Source organism: Tachypleus tridentatus, chromosome 3, assembly GCF_004210375.1.
Source record: "Tachypleus tridentatus isolate NWPU-2018 chromosome 3, ASM421037v1, whole genome shotgun sequence".
Taxonomy (NCBI): domain Eukaryota; kingdom Metazoa; phylum Arthropoda; class Merostomata; order Xiphosura; family Limulidae; genus Tachypleus; species Tachypleus tridentatus.
In genome coordinates, this window is record NC_134827.1 from 57410326 (window position 1) to 57429786 (window position 19461).

General features: G+C 32.7%; 2 protein-coding genes and 1 long non-coding RNA gene across 3 annotated transcripts; all 3 read left to right on the forward strand.

Moving 5' to 3' along the window:
- The first annotated feature begins 319 nt into the window (after nucleotides 1–319).
- Nucleotides 320–1655, forward strand: LOC143246070 (sodium- and chloride-dependent GABA transporter 2-like). Its single transcript, XM_076492292.1, has 3 exons — nucleotides 320–414; nucleotides 738–839; nucleotides 1200–1655. Exons 1-3 carry the CDS (start codon nucleotides 322–324, stop codon nucleotides 1350–1352), a joined length of 348 nt encoding a protein of 115 aa, XP_076348407.1. The 5' UTR covers nucleotides 320–321; the 3' UTR covers nucleotides 1353–1655.
- Nucleotides 1656–5983: 4328 nt separating this feature from the next.
- LOC143245877 (sodium- and chloride-dependent GABA transporter 2-like) lies at nucleotides 5984–6785 on the forward strand. Its single transcript, XM_076492129.1, has 2 exons — nucleotides 5984–6194; nucleotides 6556–6785. Exons 1-2 carry the CDS (start codon nucleotides 5984–5986, stop codon nucleotides 6783–6785), a joined length of 441 nt encoding a protein of 146 aa, XP_076348244.1.
- Nucleotides 6786–8832: 2047 nt separating this feature from the next.
- On the forward strand, nucleotides 8833–19170 carry LOC143246930 (uncharacterized). Its single transcript, XR_013026238.1, has 4 exons — nucleotides 8833–8923; nucleotides 9198–9332; nucleotides 9855–10291; nucleotides 18689–19170. It is a non-coding gene; the product is annotated as an uncharacterized LOC143246930 (long non-coding RNA).
- The last annotated feature ends 291 nt before the right edge of the window (nucleotides 19171–19461 follow it).

The following is a 19461-nucleotide window of genomic DNA, read 5'->3' on the forward strand; positions in this document are numbered from 1 at the left end:
CTGTATTATTCTCAGGTTAACTCTAGAAGATGGTGTTTTATTGTTTTCTTTGGAGGTGTTAATTAATTATTCATTACGTTTAATCCGTGTATTATTGTACTCAATAGCCAATACTTTTGACAATTTAATTTCTTTTCATTTATTGCGGGATTTTCAAATGTTTTCAGTGTAAGCCAGTATTATTAATTAACAATTGGACATTTAATTTGTAGATTTGTTTGTCTTTTGAATTCAGGTTTTATGTCAAGTGTTTTTTCACATGAAAATTCTAGTTTGTAAATCAACAAATTTATAAAACTAGTAAATTATTACAGGTGTAAAATGTTTTCTAGCAACATTGAAGAGATGACAGGACATCGGCCCAACTGGTACTTCCTTGCCACCTGGGTCTTTGTCTCTCCAGCCGTTTGTTTGGTAAGTTTAATGCTGTGTTTTAAAGAAAGAATATTCAACGGTTTAATTAAATAAATAATTGAGTGTAATGGAGGACATGGATCTGTACATAGGTTCTCTGTAAATCATAAAGTGATCTTCCAACTTGCAGCACGTGAGAATATACGTTAACTGTAAGAACAGATCATTTATCCTACTTACTCAGTTACGTTTCTCATAGTATCAAAATAATATAAATAAATATCTTATCTTTAGTACCTAATATATATACAAATGATGTTAAATTTTATTTCAGTTTCTTTCAGAGAATGTTATTTCTAATTCTAAATACATATTCCCTTTAGGAAATATTTCTGTTTTCAGTTATGAGTCTGGTGTATGCAGAGACTTACGTTTATCCTTGGTGGGGAGAACTCTTAGGCTGGGGGATAGCCTTGGCTTCCATGGTATGGATTCCATCTTATGCTGTTTATTTCATGCTAGTCACACCAGGTTCTCTGAAGGACGTGAGTAGCTTTTAGTCTTTATCAAAAGTAAACTTTTAAAGATTATTGACAAGTTATTCAGACTGAAACCTATTGAAACTCAACACTAGGTTATTGTTTCCTTTGTAGTAGATTTTCAAAACTTGTATTGACTAGTGAGACAGTCTTAAAATTGGCAAACAAGATATTAAAGTACTTCAGATTTTTACATATAATATTATGTATGTTATTCTTTCCATATATGATATATACGATGATAAATGAAGTTAACAATCAGATTTGAAATTTATACCTCAACTGTTGGTTCCGTTTTTATTTCAGCGACTGATAGCTGGCCTAACTCCGAAACTTCAACCTTCTCAGAAATTAACCAAGACACTTGTTCAAGATTTCGAGCTTCCCAGAAGTAAAAACAATAAATTGTCAGACTCAGGAGATTATAAGTCGACAGCCCAAGACGTACTTCATATTTAACTGTTAAAAAGTCTATGTGATCATATTACAAGCACTAGATCTTCCTTTAGTACATGATCATATTACTAACACTAGATTCTCCTTTAGTACGTCATCATATTACTAACACTAGGTTTTGCTTTAGTACATGATCATATTACTAGCATAAACCAAAACTGTTTTTAATTGTGCACTTAATATTGGTGACAATGAAATCAGAAAAGCAAGTTTTATATTATATTATAGAGGAAACTAGACTCTAATGCACTCACACCACGTAAAGATGAACTAGATTATAATTATGATAGTTATGATACAATACCTTTGGCCATAGGTGTATTAAACCTCACTCAAGCTGCATCCAATTGTTTATGTTCAGTTTTTGTTTCTAGTTTACCATAAACAACAACAGATGTAACGTATATCATTTTACCTTTTTTTCTCGCACATTTGTAAATATTATGTCGTTATGATTGATAGTTAGTTTATTAGTAAAACCAACAATTAAAGTAGGTAAAATAAAAGTGAATTATTTGTAACTCCCTTCAAAATGTCGTAAAGAATTTATTCGTTATATTAATTTCACACTTGATTGTATATTTTATACAAATGGTTCTGTGCTTTGAGTTTAATTAGACGTTAGGTGATAATTAGAAAAGAAAATATTGAAATATTAGAAATAACACGATTTGTTTTGCATAAATATGTCTATTATCAACACACACTTGTAATTTAGTGTTCAGTGAACATTTTTTTTTTACATTTTCAAACCTTATAAATAGTATGTAAATACAATTTTTTACCTTTATTATATTAGTAATTACTGAACACTTCACTTTTATGAAAATCTTTGATAAATTTAATAATTTTCTGATATTGCAATTTACCCTTACACGGACAATAAATAAATAGTTTATTTACGTTTAAAAGCCGAGATGTGTAACAAAAGATGTTATGTTTTATTTACGTTTAAAAGCCAAGATGTGTAATAAAAAAATGTTATGTTTTATTTACAATTCAAGTATGTAGTTCCCTAACACAAAATATGAAAGTACTAACCTCATATTTCTGAGCATACTTCTATGCATATTAATAAACAATGGAATGATTTATTTCTAAATTAATATTTGTAGCTACTGTGTGTTTGTGTATTTCATCCTCTGTATATGTAATGCAAAGACTACCATGTAGATTCCATATACAGATAGAATTGGCGGTGAGTGATTTGACTTCGTACACGTGCGGGTAATAATCACAATAAATTTAATTTTACGATGAGTCTTTAATGTAGATTTCTGGTCCAGTGTCCTCCGGAGGTTCTGCGGTAAGTCTATAAACTTATGGAGCTAAAATTCGGGTTTTGATTTCCCACGGTGAACACAGTCTGATTTCCTCTGTCACAAACAGAAATCAGTTCCTATACTAAAAACTACCAGTAGTATAGTAGAACAATACTGTATTAAAACATAGATTGTCGGGTGAACCAAGGAAGCCTTCAGAGTAAATATTATCAATAACTATCAGTAATAACAACAATATTATATTAGAACATAGATTGTCGAGTGAACCAAGGAGGCCTTCAGAGTAAATAACTGTAAGTATTGACAACAGTATCAGAATAAAATGCAGATTGTCCAGTGATCTACAAAGGCCTTCGGAGTAAATAGTATAAATAATTACTTCAATTAAAAGATCAGATTTCACGTTTTATTATCAATTAATAGCAGTATAATATAGAAAAATATAAATCACGAAATAATATCAAATGGATATACAATTCAATATTAATAACTTAAGAAATAAACAATGTTCAGTCAGCATCCTTTAGAATATTATATAACACACGAGTATTTAGCCCGTGTTGTCTTGTGTTATACACAATACACACAATTTAAATCTTTATCTTCTATTTATAAACAGCACCGAGTGTTATATCGGTGTTCTATACTATTATACACGATATGCAAGTGTTAACACTGTGTTCTCTACTATTGGTCAGGTGGTTAAGGCGCTCGACTGGTAATCCGAGCGTCGCGGATTCGAATCCCCGTCGCATCAAACATGCCCTTTCAGCCGTGGGAGAGATATAAAATGACGGTCAATCCTGCTATTTGTTGGTAAAAGAGTAGCTCAAGAGTTGGTGGTGGGTGGTTCTGATTAACTGTTTTCTCTCTAGTGTTACACTGCTAAATTAGGGCGACTAGCGCAGATAGCCCTGTTATAGCTTTGTGCGAAATTCAAAACAAACAAATCAAACTATTTCGTTTGTCTCTTTACAACCAGTCTTTCCATTTACATCTTACTGTGAAGTCTCTCTGTAATTCTTACCTTAAATGCTATTATACAACTTAAGATGGAAGTGAAAACGTTATGTACTTTTATTTGAGATAAACAGATATCGATACAGATATTTGATTTGCGTTAAGAAGTGTCAGGCCTTTCGTTTGGCTTCCTAGGTATGGCTGGGGACTTAAAACGCTAGAAACCGCTAACCTGATACGGACCTACAAAGTTAACTATAAACAAACATCTCCTTCCTGCTTGTGCCAAATTTTGTTTTACAGATATCTTGTCGTTTAACATTTTCGAAGTTCATTCTCTACATTATATAGGAATAAATTTAATGAATCAGCTTTTTTGTTTAGTTGGGAAATAGCTCAGTGAGTCGTTCTTTTTAAAAAAAAAACGAAAGGAAATGGTATAAATTACATCAGCTGGCGAAGAACGACATTTTAGTATTAATGTATGTCTAACAGTAAGACACACCATTCTTTTTGTCCACCAGATTTTCATTTGAGGCCATGTATTAGATGACCTGATAGGTTTTGTTATGAAGCGAAAGACGTGTTTATTTTATATATCTCTGTTAATCAAATACGATTCACATTTAGTATCGAAATGAAGCCGGCTGTGTTTTAATCTTAACCTAAAACATACATAACAGTAAAAGAGGTACATGTACTTACTTTAGGTGTCTCAATTTATTTTATAACCACTATTTCAAGTTTCATAACTGTAAACACATTTTCAAGTGTCGTAGTGCTAGACTTGACTAACAATTGTTCAAATTGTAATACTCAAAGAAATCAGGACAAATCGTCGCATTTTTTATAAACAAATCACTACACGTCAATCATTATTCGCACTTGTTGATAAACTCAACAACACTGAATGAATATTTTATCTCTACACATAGCCAATATCACTTCTCAGATTACTGGTTTTTGTTCTCCAAACAACTGGAGGTCAATATTACACCTTAAGCGACTGCCTATTGATATTCTAACATGTGGAAGGTACAATCAAATCATAAGTAAACGTTGTTTTGTTGTTGTTATAACGGTTGGAAGTGAACACTACACCTTAAGCGACTACCTATTGATATCCTAACATATAGAAGATACTATCAAACCATAAGTAAATGTTTTTGTTGTTGTTGTTATAACAGTTGAAGGTGAAAATTACATCTTAGGCGACTGTCTATTGTTATTTTAAAATGAGGAAGCCACCATCGCATCGCAAGTAACTAATTTTTTCATTTAACACCAAGAGGTTTTTAAGTGACTGATGTTTATAAAAATAAGGAAACTGGAGTAAGATTTGTAATGTACGTTTTATTGAGACACAAACAGAACTGACCGACAAAACGACCTTCAGGTTTTTGGTAACATTTCTTTAACAGACCTGTTATGACGTCAAGGAAATAAAAATTTGTACGGAGCAAAACTCACTTTAGGATATATTAGGACTACTGTATTAACTAACTTAGGAAAAGAGTAGACGCACGGGACATGAACTTCACACAGCAACCGAACAACAAACAACAGAAAACACCTTTCTACTCTACTGTTCATGGTTTTTACTTACTGCTTGAGGCAGCAAGTCAACAACCAACCATTCAGTAGGAAGCGCCACTAGCATAATTTTATTAAATCAAAGGGTGAACAAAATCAACCAATAAAGTGCAGAACGAAGAGAAATCCTAATTTCTGACCAATCCTGGCTTTAATAAATGCACATAAGAATAAGAACGACTTTGCAATGATGGAATTATTTTGTTAAATATATTGTTAGTTTTAGTATTATCTTTCTGAATTTCATTTCTAGGTTTTTTATGCTTGAAAGTTTGTTTAAAAAATTTTGAAAACTATATAAACAAAGAAGAAATTGTGGCAGTTTAAAATACAAAAATTTTAACATACGAAATTTAAAAATGGATCAACTTGAATAAAACGTAAATATACATAAATGACATCTCTTGGAACGTACAGTTACATAATGTATTTGATTGTACTGAATTAATGTCTCCCTAGATGAATTATTGTGTATATGTGCACATGAAAATGGTTTTAAATGATACAATTTAGGGTGTGGGTGCACATAGAAGTTGTGTCTCATGGATTAAATGAAACAGAACATTTAAACAAATATATTTTACTGGTTTTCTGAGGTGTATTTATTTCTTCATCGCTTTAACTATACATGTATATAACTGTATGCTTTTTCAACTATATATATATATATATACATATATATCTTGACAGTGTATTTTGTTTTCTACAGCATTTGTTTGTGTTAAAGTTACGTCTTTTGATAACATATCTCCTGAAAATGAAACATCAGAAACCGTCAGTGTAGAAAATGGAGTGGAAATGATCACAATACCCGAGGAAATGAACCAGTCGGTAGTGATCACAATACCTGATGAAATGAGCCAGTTGGTAACAAGTCCAGATAAGGAGAAAGAACCAGAACGTTGGGAATGGGAAGGAAAACTGGACTTTGTTTTAAGTTCTATAAACTACGCTGTCGGTCTTGGAAACGTATGGCGATTTCCATACTTGTGTTATGAAAATGGTGGAGGTATGTGTCTTGTGGTTTAATCCAACATAATATACATGAAACCTTTACCTTACTAAATGTTAAATCGATGGTTCTAATGGATTATATGTTGTTGTTTGTTACTTAGGGGCATTTTTGTTTCCCTATCTCATCTGTTTAGTCTTGTGTGCTGTTCCTCTATTCTTTCTGGAAGTGGCCATTGGTTAGTACCTCAGCATTGGTGGTATCGGGGTCTGGTATTTGATTCCTATCTTTAAAGGTAGCTATTGTTGTTTACTTCTAGTGCCTTAGTATTTTTCACCTTTTCCGGATATATATAACTCATACTTGTGTCTCAAATATGTCAACAGTTCATATATTATGTAATCTATACTTTCACTAGGAATTGGCTTTGCTTCAATGGCCATCATTTGTCTCTATAATATCTACCACGTGGTGATAATAGCTTGGACTTTATTCTACTTCGTGTTCTCAATGACGCCACAACTGCCTTGGGAATCGTGTGGTAATTGGTGGAACACAAAATACTGCATGAAAGAGGGAACCAACATTACGAATCTCAATATTACAGCCACCGAAGCAAAATCACCTGTAACCGAATTCTGGGAGTAGGTTTAATTTTTTATTTTTCAGATAAATCTTTTATTTTCGATCAATAAATAAAAGTCGTATTTGGATCTAGTGTTTTCAAAATATTGTTTTCTATGTATATATATACATATATATATATTACAATGGTAGTACAATTATATAACTATTTTCTATCAACATAATGTTATTATTTATTCATTTTCCACATTTGTACACTGGTTTTTAGTCCAGTTAACTGTTTACCAGTAATTTATATTTTTCTACTTTAATTTATGAAAAATATATTGTCGATAGTCCAAAATGTTTAACTTGTCCAGCCACAGTGGATTTTCAACATTTATTTTAAGATATACCACTATGTAAAATGATAATATAATTTATTTATTAACTTATAATATATGTGGTTTAAGCATGTAGAACAAACAACTAATCCTTTACATTTAAGTTTCAATCTAGGAAGATCTCAAAGTAATAAAGATCTTCCCAATTCTATTGAAATAGATTCCATTAACAAACATTCATTTACTAATGTCAAAATAACTATCTTTGAAAATTATACAATGTAAATCTACTAATAAAAAGAGGAAAATATTTTGAAGAAAAAACTCCTTATTCTTATGAATTATACAATGATTTTCAAAACAAAACTACTGATTTTTAAATAAACTTATTTGTATTAGAATTTCAATTGAAATAAATACTTGTAATAGTAAAAAAAAAAAGAAGTAAAGGTGGCTTCCTAGTGGCATAACGGTTTGTCTGAAGACTTATAATGCAAGAAACAGATATCTCAATGTGTATCTTTGTGCTTAACAATGATAAAGTTAAAGGTAAAAATATAAAAAAAATGATTACTTTTGATAATTTGTATTAGAATGTAAGATACTTCTTTTGCAGATATGTTAACACTTAAAATTAATAATAATAGAAGTTTTTATATAAATGATAGAAAATTTAAATATTTGTAAAATAATTGTTAAATTTTGAATTCAAACATCTTTCTATTAAAGTTTAATTTTAAATTTGATTAAATTTTGTTTAATATCATTTTTAAGTAAAAGAGTGGAGGTTGGAAGTTTCAACTTTTAGAACTTTTAGGATGCTTTTATTTCTACGATTATTTTGCATGTGGAGGTTCTATCTGAATATTAAGCATAACTGCCTTCTCACAATTGGCTGCAGCCCTATGAAAGGCAGTAGGAGTTGAGATATTACGTTTGTAAGCACTCAAATTCTAACCCTTAAATGATTTTACATACCTGCTGACTAGTCTGACATCAATGTCTGGATTTTATCTGATAAAATAATGTAATGACCACTTACATTATTCGTTGTGACTCATGGTTGAGAAATAAGATAGATAATTCAAAATAGCTGTTTAATTTTAATTCTGTTATAATGTTTGTTATACGTATATTTTGTAGAAGTTGGTTAAAAATACAAGCACATCATTCAAAGTCATTATACGTAAAAAGGTAATTGTTCCAGGGAAGCACACTTCCTCCAGAGGTACACATGTTTTAATTAGGGAAGTTTAGAAATAGTGTTTCAAAATTATTTTGCATGTGAGTCACTATTCTCACAAACTACCATTGCCTTTGTTTCTCTTCCTTTTCACAATATGAGATTAGTGATTTCAGTACAATATGTGTCAGTGTGTAGAATTCTGTTCAAAACAGGTGATGCTTACTGTAGCTACATCTAGGAATAGGCTTAACTAACAAGGACTGTAATAATAATGGACACCTTATGTGCCAGTTTATTATGCACCATGTACCTTGTGAGAATTTTACCCAGTTAACCTTGTTATTGTTAATCTTGTAAGATAAATTTTAGGACATATATTTCTAGGTATAATTGGTTTTTAAATAACCTTCCTTGTTTCTATTATTGGCTTGAAAGGTACTTACAATACCATAGTAGACAGTTTTATCATTTAATACTCAAAATTAAAAATTATGAAACCCTAACTGAAATTGGTTTAATAGTACATTTCAATAAAACAGTATTTATTACTCTTTTGAAGGCGTCGAACATTACAGATTACTTCAGAAATACATGACTTGGGAGGTGTGAACATAGAACTGAGTTTGTGTTTGTTACTTGCCTGGTTTCTGGTTTATTTGGTCATCTTGAAAGGACTACAGAGTAGTGGCAAGGTGAGATTTAAACTAAAATAAAACTTCGAAACAAAAGAAAAAGGAAAGATTGCATAAAACAGTGTTACAGCAATCACAAGGAAAGATAACCTAATGACATAAAAAAACCATTACAGTAACCATAAGAAAACATCACCTAATGACATTAAACACCATTACAGTAATCATAAGGAAACATCATCTTTTATTTAATCCAATAATCTTTAATGTTTCTAGCATTAATTATTTCATATCTTTGGACTGTTTTACTTTATTATTTGTTCATTGTTTACAGATTATTAAGGTGTCAGCAGTCACTCCATACGTCATTCGAATCATTCTTCTTATTCGTGGAGTGACGTTAGAGGGCGCTGGAGACGGACTACTTTTTTACGTTACTCCTCAATTCGACAAACTTTTGGATCCCAAGGTTCGTTTATGTTATTGTTATTATATTCATATGTAAATGTTATTGTAATTACATTCATATACTCATGTTATTGTTATTGTATTCATATGTAAATGTTATTGTCATGATATTAATATACTAATGTTATTATTATTACATTCATATACGATATAAACACAAGTAAATATTAATGTTAGATGTTAAAGGTTGTTGGACAGAAGCAATGGCATATTCTTTTACCAACGAATAGTGGGATTAACCATATATTTTAATGCCCCTGACGCTGAAGACAAACATTAACAACCAGGCTGGACAACAAATTAAACTTCCCATCTAATGTAACTGAAGTTTACGTCTTTAGTGAAAACAGTGTCATTGTTAATCAGTAACTGTCAAGCGACTTTTTTTTTCGTTTATTTGCTATCAAGGTTTAATACTAGTTAATAATTCTTTAATCAAAACGCAACGAAACTAAATTAGTGTTAAATTTAAAGAAGTGAACTCTTTGTAATCAGTATTAATTTATTGTATTAATGTTATTAGGTCTGGGTGACAGCAGGAGCGCAAGTGTTTTTCACCTTTGGTATTGGTTTCGATTCCGTCGTAACTCTTGGAAGTTACAACAAGTTTAGCCACAACTTCTTCCGGTAACAAAAAAACAACAAACAAACTTTTGAGAAATGTTTTCTTATGTGTTAATGTAATTATTTAACAATGATTCGCACAAAAATGTTCAATGTAATAATTCTCTGTACTCTGTATTCCTTATTGTTTCAGTGTTTCTGTTTCCATGGATATTATTGTACACTTTGCACACATTCATTATTGTTTCTATATCTTTATTTCTAGAGACGGATATATTTTTTGTGTTATTAATCCTGCTACCAGTATATTTGCTGGTAGCGTTGTATTTTCCGTCCTCGGGCACATGGCATATTTGAAAGGCGGCGGGACTGAAGTTGCTGATGTTGTAAAGTCCGGTAAGATAATTCAGTCTTCTAGTGCTTCAGTTGTTTATATAAACAGTAAAAGCTCTGTTTCTGTACAAAATAAACGTGTAACAGAATATTTCAGAACAAACTTTATTAATATATTTTTTTTAAATCTTGGTTCTAAAACATTTAAAATGAAACGTCTATTGGTAAGTTACAGTGTATCAACATCTTAACATAAACTAAGTATCATCAGACAGTGACCTGCTGTGTTATTTTCAGAGTACAAACACGGTCTTTGTTCAAATTTCATCTAACATGGTGTACTTTCTTCAGGTCCAGGGTTAGTTTTCCTTGTTTATCCAGAAATTGTTCTACAGTTGCCACCTCCCCCTTTATGGTCAATTGTGTTCTTCCTCATTCTGTTAATTCAGATAATATGTTGATGTATGTTATTTGATAGCCAGGTGAGAATATAATATGTTGATGTGTGTTATTTGACAGCCAGGTGAGCATATAATATGCTGATGTGTGTTATTTGATAGCCAGGTGAGCATATAATATGTTGATGTGTGTTATTTGATAGCCAGGTGAGCATATAATACGTTGATGTGTGTTATTTGATAGCCAGGTGAACATATAATATGTTGATGTGTGTTATTTGATAGCCAGGTGAGCATATAATGTGTTGATGTGTGTTAATTGATAGCCAGGTGAACATATAATGTGTTGATGTGTGTTAATGTACGTCAACATTGTGAAATATTCAGGGACTAAACACTGTCTTTCGTTTTTGTTTCAAATTTATACGTTTCTCTTATCGTTTGCTTGGTGAGAGTTTTAACGTCTTGTGCGTGGTTCAACGTATGGGATCTGCTTGGAAGTGAAATAAACAATTTCAGCAGTATAAAAACGTGAGTAACATTTTACTCAATTACACATTTCAACGAAGAACAAGAGATTTTCGAGAGAACCGATAGGTAAGGGAAAACAATTAGCAAGTTGCGACTGTTTTTTGGGATTTAGAAATTCTGCCAATCCCTCAATGAACGTAAGGCTAGTACGTGAAATTTGTAAAACTTGTAGTTGATGAAATGAAAGGATATCATTGTCATTAATTGCACTGACAACCTGAGTAGCAACAGGAGCTAACGGTAGAAGCTACGAACTGTTTTACTCCATGACTCCCATATATTATTCCCTGGTGTGCGTGTAACATATAATTTTTCAGTTTAACAAAACTAGCCCTTCTGGTGTGTTGCTAATATCATATATTTTATTTCCTCCTCTGCCCTATCAAATATTTGGTTGCAAGTCATGTGTCGAGTTACAATACAATTGTTAATACGTGTGTATGCTACATCCTACAATTGTATGTAACTTGCTACATATAACAGATATCATCTACACGATGGATACCTCCTATGTTTTCCTATCGTGTTACATATATTAGTAACAAGTTACATGGCTGTTACGTGTTACATTTTTTAGTTATGTGCCACATGTCACAGTAATGAACTATATCAGCTACATGGTTAATATCTCTTGCAGTTGCTACATATGTTTGTAAGTTGTTACAGATGTCACTAATGAGTTACGTGGTTGATACCTGCGACAAATCTCACCACGTTATTCTAGTCCTAGTTCCAGATTGTTGTGTGTTTCAACTGCGACCTCTAACACATGTTTGTTTTGTGGTACATATACTTGTTGCTGCACGTCACATGAATTTACATTATGTTCTATTTTATATCTGACAAATCAAACAATGGATGCGAAACCACATATTGTTTAACTGTTTATCGCTGGTTAAATATTTCAATATGCAATAAATTTCAAAGTACCATTCTTCAGTGATCAATAGAGATAAACTTCTATTTCAGAAACTAATAACTTAAAACGTCCTCTCACGCAAGATGAAGTATTACGTTATCAAACTAAATAATAACACGTATGTTTGAAACTTTATTATATAAAACATTAATTCACTAAATATATATATACACTGCTGGCCAAAAGTTTAAGGCCAATTAACACAAAAAATTTGCATTTTGCATTGTTAGGCTCAACCACTTGTTTGAGTAGAGCTTCAAAAGATGAAAATAAGAAAAGGGAAAATAAAAATAAAAATAAAAAACTTTTTTAGTATTTAATAGGGAAATATGTGAACACTAAGAAATTAGTCTGAATACTAGCTGATCAAAAGGTTAAGACCATACCAGAAAGAAGTCCCAAACAGGGTAGGAAATGCCCAATAAGAGGTCTCATTAGTGAGTTGCACGGCCATCATTGCGAATAATTGCAAACATTCACTTTGGCATGGTCGATATAAGATTTCGCAGAAGGCTGGCTGGTATATTATTCCAAGTGGTGAAGATGGCTTGACGAATATCATGCACTGTTTGAAATTGACGTCCATTTCTATAGATTTTTCTTACCATCTACCCCCCAAACATTTTCAATGGGGTTCAGTTCGGGCGAACACGCTGGATGGTCCCAAAGAATCACGGGTATTGTGGATTGCAGCGTTGTTCTGCTGAAAGATCCAGTTATTTCCACACAAGCGGGGGCCTTCAGTCAATAAAAATGCTCTCGCCAACATGCCAATGTAGCCAGCTGCTGTTTGACGCCCCTGTATAACCTGAAGCTCTATTGTTCCATGGAAGAAGAAAGCACCTCAGATCATGATGGAACCTCCTCCACTGTGTCGTGTAGAAACTTTCTCCGGTGTGATATCCTTATCGTGCCAGTAACGTTGGAAGCCATCTGGACCGTCCAGGTTAACTTTTTTCTCATCGGAAAACAAAACATTCTTCCACTTTTCTACGTCCCATGTTTGGTGCTTCTCAGCAAAGTTTAACTGAGCTGTTTCGTGGTGTGGAAGGAGGCGTAGCCTTTGAAGACGTTTATCATTTTTTAAAGCCTTTCTCTCGTAGGTGCCGTCTTATTGTTCTTGAGCTGCATTCTCTGTCCGTAAGGACCTTAATCTGGTTCGACGATCGGCTATTGTCCTGCCGGACAACCCGTCGAAATGTTCTTGGGCTGACCTCTTAAAATTCTCGTTCCGTATCCCTCAGGATCTTTTAAGAAATTTGCAACAGCAGTTTTACTTTTACAGAAGAACGTAAAATACAACAGGCAAAACAACTTACAGGCTCATTTTGTTTTATAAAACAATTTTTTGTTATGTGGCCAACCTTACCCCATTTAAAACACTGCAAGTCCTCGCACTTATTTTGTCCACTTCGCCAGTTTACTTTTTCATTCATACTCTTACTTATCATACTTATTACAGACTGCTTGTACCTATATATCTGTTGCTCTCTTGTATCCTCGATTAAATCTAATAAGGTTTCTCGTTGGGTATTGGATTCATTAACATCACTCCGAGCTCTATCGCTAAGCGACCTTCGCTGATACTCAGACTTTAGTGTATCTTGAATCATCATCTAATCTAAGTTCTACGTAATCTACTACCTTGCTCTTGTAGCTTTATGTCCAAACACTCGAACAGACTCGCCTTTTTCTTGATTCATATTTCGTAATTGTACCATGATTGTGCTTGGCCTTTCTCGTTTACCATATTCCTATGTCAGCATACGTGTTACAAACTGAAAATCTACAGTTTCACGCAATGCCTCAATGAAACGTTTTGCTTTTCCTGCTGTTTTTGTCTCAAAATGTCTGATTTCTGTGCGTCAGTCCAACCAGATATTCTAACAGCTTCATTTAATGCATCTACAAAACTTTCGACATCCTCGTCGAACTTATAGTGAAAAAAAGGTATCGTGCCCGTTAAGTGTGTCGTACCTCACGAACCTACTTGAGTGACTGGATCTGACACAGCTTCCACATTATCATCAGCCCCTCTGGTAAGAGTAGTGTCTAGTGCCTCATGAACCTACTTGAGTGAGTGGATCTGGCACAGCTTCTAGATTATCATCAGCCCCTCTGATAAGAGTAGTGTCTATGCCAGCAACAGCCATAGTTACTTATTTAATTTTATTTTCTACTTACCCAACTTATAGAACCTTAAACTAATTTCTCTACCTCAACCTCTTTCTTTATTTTACCCAACCTGTTGTTATTTACTCCAAAAATATCCTCCAAGACTTCACCAATCACGTAACGGTGACAAGGCAGGCCGAGTGGTTGGTTTAGTTTAGCTGTTGGAACTTCGACTGATAGTACGTGTTGTTACACGACTTATTTATTTTTAAGTGAGGATGTAGTGGGTGAGTGGAGCACACAGATACTAACTCGAGACTAACTGCCCTCCTCTAGTCTTACACTGCTAAATTAGGCACGGGTAGCGCGGATAGCCCACTTTTAGCTTTGCGTGAAATTCAAACCAAACCACGTCGATAGAACAGCAGAATTAGTTGTCATCAAATGGTTAATAAAGATAAATTATTGTTAATCAAGAGCTTGAAACCATTGATGTTGAATATAAGTACAGTTGGAATTTCAAAGGTATTAAAGATATACCGCTGATGTATTTTCAAGGTAGCTGATGGGGGGAATAATCTTCCAAAACTGATATTTCTCAAATACAGTTGACGAACTAACCGATAGATTGGACTAGATATTTGTTTTAGTATTTTAAACGATTTATCTACTGAGCAATTAAGAAAGATAAATTAGAAGCGGAAATACTAAATATTTTAAAATCCTGTATGGATATAGATTGACGCACCATAGCGAGTAGAAGACAACTAAAATACAATTTATAGATACATAACATTGAGTAGGAAGCTGTCCAATGACTTTGTACTTAGTTATCGAATATCCAGTATGTTAGCTCAGTAGGTAAACCACTTGACCATTCTACAGGGTATCCAGGGTTCGATACCAACCTTACTAGTAAGCAATGTAGGGGTGAAGTTTGTAGAGCACTTGCATAATGTACGACAGATAATATGACATAAAAATGAAATCACCACACCAAGAAGCTTTATTCCAATGAGAGGACAAGACTTTATTTTAGTAACACACATACTAAAACATATAAAATCATAAATTCATTTGAAAAATGAAACTTGAATAAAATTCTGTACTTCTTCAGACAGAACAGTGTAAAAATAATACATGTAGTGTCTTCTTCACAGATAATTATTGAATAATCAAGTATGTGTTGATAAACCAGGAAGCTACGGACGAAAAAAAAAGACAGAAATACATCACTTCTAATTGTACTACAGTTGGTCAGCTACAGAAATGATACACGTAAAGCAATGTTTCTAATATTGTATTTTTATATTGCACTGATTTCTGATTTGAGTGGCAATGAAGATATGGTGAATAATGGGAGATTTTTAATTTTATATTATTGGACTAGGTGAGAAATAGAAACCAGTATAAATAAAGAGAGCCAGCAAAATCATAATAAACAAATTTTATCATGAACCACAGCAGTGTTTCATAAAATGGATCACAACAAAACCGTATAGAATGTGACGACGAAAACACCTTAAATAGTAAATATTCAATTCAGTTCAAACACTTTAAACCCCTTGTTGTTTATAACTAAGACTATACCTATATAAAAATTTGTAAAAAAGAAAAGCAGTACAAAACGACCCATTTAAAAATGTTATATATGAGGTGAAAGAAGAATTATCAGCCCATAACAGATAAATATATTTATATGTAACATGTAGATATTAAATGCTTTCCACGTTATATACTTGGTCACCTCTAGTGGCACAGCCGTGCATCTACGAATTTATAACGCTAGAAACCGAGTTTTGATACCCATAGAGCCCATGTAATTTTGTGCTTAATTCCAAACAAACAGTCGGTGTTTTTAAGAAGCCAGCCCCTATATTATACATGAAGAGAAGTAGTAAATAAATCAATACACATGATATCAACTTTTATTTCACACATCGTAGAATAATTACTTTAAAAGACACGAAGAAATATTTATTGTGACATTTTAGTCTCATGTTTTATTTGAAAGACTGCTATTGTACTTGTAAAATGTTATACTCACGTAGTGGAGGTTGTGTCTTGTATATAGTTTTCCTTTACTATACATACATAATGTCGTTACACGGCAGCTATATTCTCAAACAAATCTCCATCTGCAGTTTAACATTTTAGATTTAAAACAACTGCGATCAAATAGTCAATAGTGCAGTAAATAATCACGAACCGTAGCAACTAGGTATTAGTTATGTTTATTATCATTACAATGTATAAAGTTTGCTACCTTACCCAGTAATCCTTTGCCCATAATCCAGTATACAAAATAAGAAAAGTAAAAACTGAGAATTTACAAATCTGCAAATAGACGCCATAAAAGGATTAGGAAAGAAAGTGCATTTTGAAAACACCAAATATAATTAAAGGTAAAAGCATGGAATCAAAATAAGGGTTTCTAGTTTCAGTAAATAATGTTTACAGTATCTCCAATCCGGGTTCCTTGTTTTGTTTACAATCAATATTTACATATTTTTAAATTCCCATTTTCATATTTATTTCGCCTTAACAAGTACAGCAAAAAATATAGTTTATTTGCCACAAAAGACAGTCGTTTTTACTGGAGAGTTCTGTTTGAAGTTCTTGTGAATGTTTGAGAGAAAATCATCAGTAAGATTGGCTGTATTGAGCTACTCTTCAGATTCAGTTTGTTAGTATTGTGTTCCAGACAGTAAATATCACGTTGCTCAGAGTCCTTGATAATGTAAAATTTGTCCAGAATGACTATCACTACGCATATTTTTATTTATTTGTAGATGTTCAGCAGTCCCTAATTTTGAAGTTAATACACTACAAATGAGGCAGCTTGTTAATATCATCCTCCGTGATCTCTTGGACAACTCTTTACCATGGAATATAAAGATGAAAAGTCACAATATAATGTTTAGGGACAACAATGGACTTGTGCAAAGCACTAAATAGATATAAATTAAACTCTACTTAAAAAGTAGCTTTTGTAAGATAAATATTAATTTTAAAGATAAATATATGTATATATACACTTTTTGTAAATGTAACCAAGAAAACCGGAACTACATCGTTCTTGTTTATTTCAGTCAGAATTAATTATATTAATTACCAATAATAATGTTGAAGTAATAGATAAAAATCAAGGATGAGATGGACAAAGTGAATTATAAAGAAAACCAGCAACTCTGAGTGAGGAAGTAACCATTGTAAGTACTTAAGAAAGACCGAAAAAACAAAGAGGTTTTTTTCTAGACTGACTCAAGTTAACCGCTATTAAAGAGTTTGAATATTGACCTTGTGACTGGTATAGTAGAGGACGTTGTTTGACTGACATTAAAAAGTGAACAACCGTCAGACAATTATCCTTTCATAAATCACTGAAAAAAAACCCAACGGAAATGCAGTTTCCTCCATGGGAAGAAGTCAAAACATCAGAGAAATGCCCTACAAGTATGTTCTTTTGAAACGTGAATTTGCCCAGCATGGCCAGGTGGCTGGGGCGGTCGACTTGTAATCTGAGGGTTGCGGGTTCGAGTCTCCGTGGAACCAGACATGGTTGTTCTTTTTAGCCGTGGGAGCGTTATAATGTGATGGTCAATCCCACTATTTGTTGGTAAAAAAGTAGCCCAGTGGTTGACGGTGGGTGGTGATGACTAGCTGCCTTCTCTCTAGGTTTACACTGCTAAATTAGGGACAGCTAGCGCAGATAGCCCGCATGTAGCTTTGCGCAAAATTCAAAACAAACCAAACTACGTCAATTTAACTGTAACACGCACTATGCCTGCAACTGTATTTTTCCATATTCAGATATAAAGAAACGAAAGAACAACTTCAACAATGCTTTAACATTTAAAGCGTTAAACGAAAACAACAACTAATTGACATAATTTTTATTTAAGAAAAAAAATTATTTCACTTTCCCTTACTGGCTTCACATACTACTGGGAACTATAGAATAACTTCAGGCTCTTTGCATGAGAGCGTATGAATGTTTTCTTACAGCAAAGCCACATCGAGCTATCCGCTGAGCCCACCGAGAGGAATCGAGCCCCTGATTGCATGAGGGAAATTTACATATTTTCAATGTACAACATTGTTGTAGATTATTGGTTTATATTTATTTGAGTTATAAAAACACATGTGAAACACTGAGCGGCATATTCTAATTTATTGTGGTTTCAAAGAAAAATCTTATATTTGGTTAAGTAAAGCGTAATAAAAACTGAATCGTGTTCTGTTAGGAACTTGTTATCATTCATGTGGAAGTGCTGTTACAGCTAAAACATTCTTCTTTAATAGACAATATTCCAATTTATGGTTGTTTAGAACCAAATTCTAATTGGTTAACGTTGACAATGTTTTAATATCTTAATAAAACATATTTAGCATTCTTTCAAATTGTACACGAAAAATTTCTGTAAAACCATCTAACAAATATTATATAAAACCTAATCATATGCCACATAAGACAAGTGTTTTTTTTTCGTATAGCAAAGCCACAAAGGGCTATCTGCTCAGCCCACCGAGAGGAATCGAGCCCCTGATTTTAGCGTTGTAAATCCGGAGAGATACCGCTGTACTAGCGGAGGGCGCCACATAAGACAAAGAAACTTCCTTCTGTCAAGAACAAACAAACAAAAAAATGAAAAAAGGTCACAATGATTTGTGGAGGAAACTGGAAGAGATGTTTTATTTTACAATATTTCATTTAAAGGTGAGGACAGAAGTTTAGTTAAAATAATTTATTTGCTATTCATTAAATTTGAATGTTATTTAAGCAAAATAAATGGCTTTTCATGGTTTTGCAAAAGGGATTTATTTGCACGTAACATTTGAAATTAAAATATATTAATAAGTTTTACCTTTCGCAAAATTGTAAAAATTAGATTTAAAAGTTTGAAATAACGACAACTTTCTTAAACATGGACTTCAGTTTAAAATAAAATGCATTAGTAGGTATTTAATTCGTTGTTTTAGGCCAATCTATCTTTTCTATTGCTAGAGGTCTTGTACTTTCCCAAAAATGATGTTTTCTTCAATTGTAACATAAAAGTTTATTTAGTTCTTGTAGAAGAGAGTTCGTTAATTCTAAACTAGTTTTGTAGATACATATAAAATAATATTACACTGTCTTAACAAAAGGTATAGCACATAAGTGGAGAAAGATAAGGCTGATTATTTTATTCCTATAAGTGAACACTACACTCTTTGTTCCTCGGTGGTTTAACTAAAAGTTTACGGACCTACATTATCAAATTACACTG

Excerpts from the sequence above, each read along its gene's own strand:
- LOC143246070 (XM_076492292.1), top strand. The coding sequence starts at position 322 with ATGTTTTCTAGCAACATTGAAGAGATGACAGGACATCGGCCCAACTGG. Across the intron at positions 415-737 it reads TCTCTCCAGCCGTTTGTTTG|GAAATATTTCTGTTTTCAGT; the intron begins GTAAGTTTAATG and ends TATTCCCTTTAG. Across the intron at positions 840-1,199 it reads GGATAGCCTTGGCTTCCATG|CGACTGATAGCTGGCCTAAC; the intron begins GTATGGATTCCA and ends TTTTTATTTCAG.
- LOC143245877 (XM_076492129.1), top strand. The coding sequence starts at position 5,984 with ATGATCACAATACCCGAGGAAATGAACCAGTCGGTAGTGATCACAATA. Across the intron at positions 6,195-6,555 it reads GTGTTATGAAAATGGTGGAG|GAATTGGCTTTGCTTCAATG; the intron begins GTATGTGTCTTG and ends TACTTTCACTAG.